Source organism: Coregonus clupeaformis, chromosome 10 (genome assembly GCF_020615455.1).
Source record: "Coregonus clupeaformis isolate EN_2021a chromosome 10, ASM2061545v1, whole genome shotgun sequence".
NCBI classification, from domain to species: Eukaryota; Metazoa; Chordata; class Actinopteri; order Salmoniformes; family Salmonidae; genus Coregonus; species Coregonus clupeaformis.
In genome coordinates, this window is record NC_059201.1 from 17,881,112 (window position 1) to 17,890,849 (window position 9,738).

A 9,738-nucleotide genomic window follows, 5' to 3' on the forward strand; every position below is an offset into this window, starting at 1 on the left:
TGTGACCCAGTGGGTGAATAAACTTGATTGAGCTTTACTAATCGTCCATGAGTTTTACTCGGTTCGTTTAGAACCTAACAACAGTTTCCCGTGTGTATCAAGAATGGTCCACCAACGAAAGGACATCCGGGGGGGGGGGGGAGCTTGTTCATTATAAATGATACAGTTTGTAAAAAAAATCACATTGCCAGCTAAGGTGTAAATCAATACATGTTGGTTTACTTAAACTATTCCAAACCCAGTAAATGTGTTTAACAAGCTGATGAGCAAAACCTGCAAAAATGCTCTAAAGCAGGGTTCCCCAAACCACGGGTGATTTTATTTGGCCTCCCAAGTTTTCTGAGCAAAAATAATACTGTATATATTATCTGTCAAAAGTTTGGACACACCTACTCATTCAAGGGTTTTTCTTTATTTTTACTATTTTCTACATTGTAGAATAATAGTGAAGAAGTCAAAACTATGAAATAACACATATGGAATCATGTAGTAACCAAAAAAGTGTTAAACAAATCTAAATATATTTTATATTTGAGATTCTTCAAATAGCCACCCTTTGCCTTGATGACAGCTTTGCACACTCTTGGCATTCTCTCAACCTGCTTCATGAGGTAGTCACATGGAATGCATTTCAATTAACAGGTGTGCCTTCTTAAAAGTTAATTTGTGGAATTTATTTCCTTCTTAATGCGTTTGAGCCAATCAGTTGTGTTGTGACAAGGTAGGGGGGTATACAGAAGATAGCCCTATTTGAGAAAAGACCAAGTCCATATTATGGCAAGAACAGCTCAAATAAGCAAAGATAAACAACAGTCCATCATTACTTTAAGACATAAAGGTCAGTCAATACGGAACATTTCAAGAACTTGGAACGTTTCTTCAAGTGCAGTCGCAAAAACCATCAAGTGCTATGATTAAACTGGCTCTCATGAGGACTGTCACAGGAATGGAAGACCCAGAGTTACCTCTGCTGCAGGGGATAAGTTCATTAGAGTTACCAGCCTCAGAAATTGCAGCCCAAATAAATGCTTCACAGAGTTCAAGTCATAGACACATCTCAACATCAACTGTTCAGAGGGGACTGTGTGAATCAGGCCTTCATGGTCGAATTGCTGCAAAGAAACCACTACTAAAGGACACCAATAATAAGAAGAGACCTGCTTGGGCCAAGAAACATAAGAAATGGACATTACACTTTGTCCTTTCGTCTAGAGTCCAAATTTGAGATTTTTGGTTCCAACCGCCGTGTCATTGTGAGACGCGGTGTGGGTGAACGAATGATCTCTGCATGTGTAGTTCCCACCGTAAAGCATGGAGGAGGAGGTGTTATGGTGTAGGGGTGCTTTGCTGGTGACACTGTCTGTGATTTATTTAGAATTCAAGGCACACTTAACCAGCATGGATATATGCCATCCCATCTGGTTTGGGCTTTGTGGGACAATCATTTGATTTTCAACAGGACAATGACCCAACACACCTTCAGGCTGTGTAAGGGCTATTTCCCAAGAAGGAGAGTGATGGAGTGCTGCATCAGATGACCTGGCCTCCACAATCACCCGACCTCAACCCAATTGAGATGGTTTGGGATGAGTCGGAAGGCAGAGTGAAGGAAAAGCAGTCAACAAATGCAGTCAACAAGTGGGAACTCCTTCAAGACTGTTGGAAAAGCATTCCAGGTGAAGCTGGTTGAGAGAATGCCAAGAGTGTGCAAAGCTGTCATCAAGGCAAAGGGTGGCTATTTGAAGAATCTCAAATATAAAATATATTTTGATTTGTTTAACACTTTTTTGGTTACTACATGATTCCATATGTGTTATCTCATAGTTTTGATGTCTTCACTATTATTCTACAATGTAGAAAATAGTACAAATAAAGATATATATATATGCACAGTGTATATATATATTTTTATTTTACATTGTTAGACATAAAAGACTGTAAAAACAATATCAAATCAGCTCCAAGTGATTGAAATTTTGGAAATCTGTTCCAAAGTATTCCCATGTGGAATAAAAGAGAGATATGTGACCGTGTACAAATGTAAGCAAGGTTTGAAATGATTATGTTTTAGTCAAATATTATATCTGTTTGGGCTTCTTACGGTCAATTTGCAGTCTACAAATTAATTGTAAGTATGTTCCAGCCCCCTGACAATCCGCAACAACAAAAAAACAGCCAGCGGCTGAACCATGTTGATGATAGCTAGCCGGTGCCCCTATACATTGACTCTGCACCGGTACCCCCCTGTATATATAGCCTCCCTACTGTTATTTTATTTTACTTCTGCTCTTTTTTTCTCAACACTTTTTTGTTGTTGTTTTATTTTACTTTTTTATTAAAAATAAATGCACTGTTGGTTAAGCATTTCACTGTAATGTCTGCACCTGTTGTATTCGGCGCATGTGGCCAATACAATTAGATTTGATTTGATCCCTGCTCTAATGTCAGGCCACTGAATTGGTTTACAAATGTTTTTCTCATTGAATGCAGAGACATATAAGCTACGAAGTACATATTAAGCAATTGCTAAAAATAAATAAATGGAGAAGACCCTCGGTAGTCGCTACAGCAGTGAATTCAACCCTGACGTCCCAGTGTCCAATCAGACCATCTTAAATTATGTTATCTTATTATTTTGATAGATTCAGAACAATCAACAGCAGAATCAGAGCCATTTAGCGATATCTATAATCAGCACTCCTACTCTGTCGCTCCCCATGCCTCCTAGGGTTGCTGCCTGTCTTCTAGGAGGCGCTGTTCCACGCGTTGAGAGATGCGCATCAGGTCCTTCAGCACGCTGGGACGGTCCTCCAGCTCCTCATGGAGACACCGGGCAATCTCCAGCCTCCTGTAGTCCTCTGGACGGACCAGGCACCGCACTACCTGGAGGGCACGCTCCTTCAAGCTGAAGACTGAGGGGAGAACACACATACACAGATATGACATAGTTATTAGATTAAAGAATAATATTCCTTATGTGTAGTGCAGAGTAGTAGTAGTAGTAGTAGTAGTAACGTGTGCTGATCAAAACACAGAACAATGATCTTCCAGTCATAATCACCAGTGACCCTGCTGTTACACAGGGAGTACAATTGCACTAAAGTGTCATAAAGGTCCAAACCTCTTAGCAGAGATGCCCACATACAGGGAGGCAACACTATTATCAGTGTACAGATGATCTGTACAGGTCAAAGGAGAACCAAAATCTGATGTTTCTCTAACCTGGTAATGTGATGTTAACCTGGACAGCCTGTCCATTCTCCACTGGTTTGGGCAGGAACATCTCTTTACTATTCGCCTTCAGCGCCTCGTCTGTCTCTGCATCTCTGAACATCCAGGGATGACCTAATAGAATAAGAACATGGAAAGGCAGAAAGACGATAGATAAACACCAAGAAGAGCAAATACAGCATGACAAACAAATAAATGCATATCTGTAATGCTTGTGTGAAAACAACCGGGCGCAACTTTGCTAAACTGCGCACAGTAAGTATATATATATTTTTTGAAAGAGTCTTTCTAGCTTATATGAAAGTTAAGTTCCAAAGGTTTCCAAAACCGTATCAAAAGTGAGGTGTATTTGCGTTTAGACAGAGCGTCGGGATTAAACCAATGATATGTATTAAGCCTAGATGAAGGCTCCCTGTGAGTAGGCCGAGGCCAATTAAGAGTGATAGGAATAACGTGCTTTAGTAAGGTTGGCTTCTTAGCGTTCATAACCATGGTTATCAACTGTACTGCAGAAATGGAATGTAAATCACAGAAAATAGATGTAGTGGTGGCAGCTGCAGAAAAGTACTTGGATGTACGAGATTTTACTGCAGAAGAGTTACAATGTGTGCTGAACGATAATGTCCCGTCCTCCCAGGCTGCCAGCCTGGTGTAGGATCAGATAGGGCCAAGTAGTGGAAGTGGTGAGGTTTTAATGGGTGTAGGGTTAGTTGGTAAGGCAATTTGTCTTCCCTTTTCCCCTTTTTGTGTCACAAAGTGTAATGAATTTACACTCCATAAGAGTATGCGGTCACAGCCCACACAGTAGGTCGCCTAGCAGTTAACAGAGTTGGGCCAGTAACCGAAAGGTCGCTGGTTCGCATTCCCAAGCCGACTATGTGAAAAATCTGTTGATGTGCCCTTGAGCAAGGCACTTAACCCTAATTGCTACTGTAAATTGCTCTGGATTAGAGCATCAGCAAAAAAATTACTAAAATGAAAAAAAAAAAATTATGTGGACGAATGTTTGTGGACCGCCACAATACCATAGTTGAAGAACCCTAGATGACTGACGGGAGAAGATGGTGGAGGCGGATGTTTTGTTTGAAACTGATGGCACGTCAAGTGGAGATGAGAGTAAGGATTTGACTGCAGTGGTGAACAAGAAGGGAAACGTGAGAAGTGGTTGTGGAATCTAGTAAAGCCTTGCACTGACTCTTTTTGTTGGATTGAGGGTTTTGGACCGTTGCCGTTATTTGGGAGATCCGTTTGACATCTTGATGAATATTATAGATGCGTTGGATAAGGTTGCATCAGAGAGGATAACAAGAAGTGGGCTTTCTTTTTTTTTTTTGAGGAGCATTAGGAGCGTTCTTTGCAACTGAAAAAGATACCGGATAGGAATGTGTTGTGTGTGAATCTGCATTGCAGATCAAGGGGGTTATCTCTGGGGTGGCGCTAGAAGTGAGTACAAAGGATATAACTGAAGAAGTAGATGCAGTGGTTGGTGTAAGGAAGCCCACACCATCCATTATTTTGTTATTTGGAGAAGTCTCTTCCTTCGCATGTATATTTGAGTTATGTGAGATACCCTATAAGAGCCTTTGTGTCCAAACCCCTGCAGTGTGATCTGGAGGCGTTGAGAAGAGTGGAAAAGGGAGTAACGTTGAAAAAACCATGGTAGTTGGATTAGAGAAACCAGTAAATGTTACTCGCCAACAGGATTCTGATATGTAGCATGTTAAAAAGGTGGACTTTGTATCGTTTATTGCATTGGTTATAAACTGCACAACGCAAACAAAGAGGAGATCTGAGAAAAAAACCATCGTTGTGAGTGCGGCTGAACGTTTTTTGGGCCTATGGGCTTTTACAGCAGAGGCATTACAAGGAAACCTGTCAACGAATGTTCCGTCCTCATGTGTAGGGATGTGATTTGGACTATGACTGAAGGAGTGGGATGGGGTTTTTGATTTATATTGTATATAATTTTTTTCCCTTTTCCGCAATATATATATTTTTTCGTTCACTACACGTACAGTAGGTGGCGGCATGCACCTTTAACGTTTGTTTGCGGACCGACATAATACCAGAGAAGAAGCCACCGCGCAACCATTTTGGTACTCCTCCATTGTAAAACAATATTTTGGAAGCTATATAATTTCCTTTATTAACAAGTATATTCTATTACAGATACCTTAATGTATACTTGCGTTATTGACAGCTACTGTTTACAAAGTCTTGAATTAACAGAAAATCTTAGACATTTTACATTTTAGTCATTTAGCAGACGTTCTTATCCAGAGCAACTTACAGTTAGTGAGTGCATACATTTTCATACTGGCCCCCCGTGGAAAACGAACCCACAACCCTGGCGTTGCAAGCGCCATGCTCTACCAACTGAGCTACAGGGGGACACTTACTCACTGTGGCTTATTTAAGCCTACCTACCTACGAAGGTGCAAATTTTCACTCCTTTTCCTGGCTGTAAAATATCGTAGGGTTGAGGGTCCCCGCGGAAATTAATCCATACTGGTCGCACGATTCGAGGACTCCGATTACAAAACACTGCAAACGACGGTATTCGACTATTCAGAGACCTTACCAACGGGAGAACAACCGCTCCTTCTTGAACCTCTTGAGGCATAACTTGACGTTAGCTAGCAAAAAAAGTAATAAATTGATCTAGCAGCTGTAGCTAACAAGATATCGGTCTTGAAAAAAGTATGATAAACATATAGGTAGTCATAAACGCAAAAGCGACATTATAAAAGTAATTTATTTAAAGTTAGATGTGATATCTTGTCTTTTTATGCCAGCCAGTCGCTTGTGTTTATGTTATGTAATTATTTTCCGGTTGAGGAGGGCGGGGGAAAGAATGTCTTCACTGAGTGGTCCGTTTTACTGTCAATCAATGACCCCTGACCAATTACGTACCTCACACAATATACATTTTTGACACATTTTTGATACAGTAGACATTCTGACAGTCAACTTAGATATTATTACTTACATATTGGGAAATAAAAAAATAGTGTGAATTGTAAAGCAGAAATGTGATTATTGTAAAGTTGTTTTCTAAATCAGCAGCATTTTTTAATACCCTACAGTGGAATTTTTGAAATGGTGTTCACTCACAGAGAAGACAATGCAAATGGCCGGCAGGGATGTAGTTCAGTTGGTAGAGCATGGCGTTTGCAACGCCAGGGTTGTGGGTTTGATTCCCACGGGGGGCCAGTATGAAAAAAATAATAATGTATGTACTCACTAACTGTAAGTCGCTCTGGATAAGAGCGTCTGCTAAATGACGTAAATGTAATATTGCATTTCCCTATACTGAATGTGTACATAGGCTTATTACACTATTCAGCTGCCCCCACTCCCCTTTTCCAGAAGTTGCTGTGTCTGTGAAATGTGAAAAATTAATGCTTAAAGCCAAACCCTCAAAATAGTCAAAAGATGTTCATGGACGACCGTACTGGAAGAGGTGATTAATAAAGCCAAATTGAAAGAGCCCTTACGGAAGAGCCTGAGGCTTGCATTCCCAGACATTGAGCGCAGCAACAACACCAGCAGATACTCATCTTGTGTGTGCAGAATAATTAGGCCATTCAAAAACAGTTCCTAAAGTGCAGAAAAAGGCAAAGAACAAGGTGCACAGTCCTGCACAAAAGGCTGCAGTATGGGAAAGTTGAATAAGAGCACTGCGGTCAACTGTAAGTGCGGCTATTGTGAAGAGGAAATGTCTAGGAGCAACAATGGCTCAGCCGTGAAGTGGTAGGCCACACAAGCTCACAGAATGGGACCACCAAGTGCTGAAGTGCGTAGCGCGTAAAAATCGTCTGTCCTCAGTTGCAACACTCACTACCGAGTTCCAAACTGCCTCTGGAAGCAACGTCAGCACAAGACCTGTTCGTCGGAAGCTTAATGAAATGGGTTTCCATGGCCGAGCAGCCGCACACAAGCCTAAGATCACCATGCGCAATGCCAAGCGTCGGCTGGAGTGGTGTAAAGCTTCACTATCTGGCAGTCCGACGGACGAATCTGGGTTTGGCGGATGCCAGGAGAACGATACTTGCCCCAATGCATAGTGCCAACTGTAAAGTTTGGTGGAGGAGGAATAATGGTCTGGGGCTGTTTTTCATGGTTTGGGCTAGGCCTCTTAGTTCCAGTGAAGGGAAATCTTAATGCTACAGGATGCAATGACATTATAAACTATTCTGTGCTTTCAAGTTTATGGCAACAGTTTGGGGAAGGCCCTTTCCTGTTTCAGCATGACAATGCCCTCATGTGCAAAGCGAGGTCCATACATAAATAGTTTGTTGAGATCAGTGTGGAAGAACTTGACTGGCCTGCACAGAGCCCTGACCTCAACCCCATCGAACACCTTTGGGATGAATTGGAACACAGACTGCGGGCCTAATCGCTCTACATCAGTGCCCGACCTCACTAATGTTCTAGTGGCTGAATGGAAGCAAGTCCCCGCAGCAATGTTCCAACATTTAGTGGAAAGCCTTCCCAGAAGAGTGGAGGCTGTTATAGCAGCAAAGGGGGGACCAACTCCATATTAATGCCCATGATTTTGGTCATGTAGTGTATATCGCGGACGTTTAAACCACTGTGTACAAAACATTCTGAACACCTGCTCTTTCCATGACATAGACTGTCGAGGTGAATCCAGGTGAACGCTATGATACATTACTGATGTCACCTGTTAAATCCACTTCAAATCAGTGTAGATGAAGGGGAGGAGTCAGTTTAAAGAATAATTTTTAAGCCTTGAGACAATTGAGACATGGATTGTGTATGTGTGTCATTCAGAGGGTGAATGGGCAAGACAAAATATTGAAGTGCCTTTGAACGGGGTATGGTAGCGCACCGGTTTGAGTGTGTCAAGAACTTTAACACTGCTGGGTTTGTCACGCTCAACAGTTTCCCTTGTGTATCAAGAATGGTCCACCACCCAAAGGACATTCAACCAATGGCAGGCCAGTGGTCGAAAAACAGGTAATTGATGAAAGAAGACAAAGGAGGCTGACACGAACTGTGCAGAGCAGTGTATCTATCAATTCACAGATGGATACACTGCTGCCATGAAGGGATGTACCTGATTGGCAATGATGTTCAGATATCCTGTGGCATTCAAACATTGATCCACTCTTATCAAGGGGCCCAATGTGTAGCATGAAAACATACCCCACACCATCACAGCACCACCACCAACCTGCAATGTTGACATGCAGCATAATGATGTACTCGTGGGTTTCTCCATACCCTAGTCCTCCAATCAGAGTGAAACCGACCAGGCAATGTTTTTCAAATTCTCCAGTGTCCAGTGTTATCATTCCTTAGCCCACTGCAATCACAGTTTTTTGTTTGTTGCTGAAAGAAGTGGAACTCTGTAAGGTTGTCCGGCTCGTGGCGTGACGACCTCTTACTCTCCGCCTCCCTGTTGCGCCCCTGGTCTGGTCTGGACCTCGGCGCGCTGCTTCCCCTCTCCTTCCTCCCACGATACGCCAGGCCCTGTCTGGACCCTGGTGTGGGAGACCCCGAACCTGGAGAGGGGCTGATGTCATGGTCTGGACTGGAGCCGCTGACCGGAGCTGGACTAGGCACCGGTGGAGCGGACTGCTCTGGCTCCGGAGTGGAGCCGCTGACCGGAGCTGGACTGGACCCCGGTGGAGCGGACTGCTCTGGCTCCGGAGTGGCGCAGCTGACCGGAGCTGGATCAGGCACCGGTGGAGCGGACTGCTCTGGCTCCGGAGTGGAGCAGCTGACCGGAGCTGGATCAGGCACCGGTGGAGCGGACTGCTCTGGCTCCCGAGTGGAGCAGCTGACCGGAGCTGGATCAGGCACCGGTGGAGCGGACTGCTCTGGCTCCGGAGTGGAACAGCTGACCGGAACTGGATCAGGCACCGGTGGAGCGGACTGCTCTGACTCCGGAGTGGAGCAGCTGAGTGGAACGGGCACGGGCCGTGCCGGACTGGACAAACGCACCACTGGCTTGGTGCGAGGAGCAGGAACAGGCCGGGCTGGCGACGCGCACCACTGGCTTTGTGCGAGGAGCATGAACAGGCCGGGCCGGGCTGGCGACGCGCACCACTGGCTTGGTGTGAGGAGCAGGAACAGGCCGGGCCGGACTGGCGATGCGCACCACTGGCTTGGTGCAAGGAGCAGGAACAGGCCGGGCCGGGCTGGCGACGCGCACCACTGGCTTGGTGCGAGGAGCAGGAACAGGCCGGGCCAGGCTGGCGACGCGCACCACTGGCTTGGTGCGAGGAGCAGGAACAGGCCGGGCTGGCGACGCGCACCACTGGCTTGGTGCGAGGAGCAGGAACAGGCCGGACTGGCGACGCGCACCACTGGCTTGGTGCGAGGAGCAGGAACAGGCCGGGCCGGACTGGCGACGCGCACCACTGGCTTGGTGCGAGGAGCAGGAACAGGCCGGGCCGGACTGGCAACGCGCACCACTGGCTTGGTGCGAGGAGCAGGAACAGGCCGGGCCGGACTGGCGACGCGCACCACTGGCTT

At 45.0% G+C, this 9,738-nt stretch overlaps 1 protein-coding gene across 1 annotated transcript; it reads right to left on the reverse strand.

Annotated features, from left to right (window-relative positions):
- Positions 1–2,364: 2,364 nt before the first annotated feature.
- vhl (von Hippel-Lindau tumor suppressor) lies at positions 2,365–6,072 on the reverse strand. The gene is made up of 3 exons (XM_041889220.1): positions 5,659–6,072; positions 3,223–3,345; positions 2,365–2,912 (listed from the first exon to the last, which is right to left on the reverse strand). Exons 1-3 carry the CDS (start codon positions 5,852–5,854, stop codon positions 2,725–2,727), a joined length of 507 nt encoding a protein of 168 aa, XP_041745154.1. The 5' UTR covers positions 5,855–6,072; the 3' UTR covers positions 2,365–2,724.
- Between the last annotated feature and the right edge of the window lie 3,666 nt (positions 6,073–9,738).

Coding starts and splice junctions, on each gene's coding strand:
- vhl (XM_041889220.1), bottom strand. CDS start 5,854: ATGCCTCAAGAGGTTCAAGAAGGAGCGGTTGTTCTCCCGTTGGTAAGG. Junction 3,346..5,658: donor GAAAATTTGCACCTTCGTAG/GTAGGTAGGCTT, acceptor TTATTCTATTAG/GTCATCCCTGGATGTTCAGA. Junction 2,913..3,222: donor GGTTAACATCACATTACCAG/GTTAGAGAAACA, acceptor TTCTCCCCTCAG/TCTTCAGCTTGAAGGAGCGT.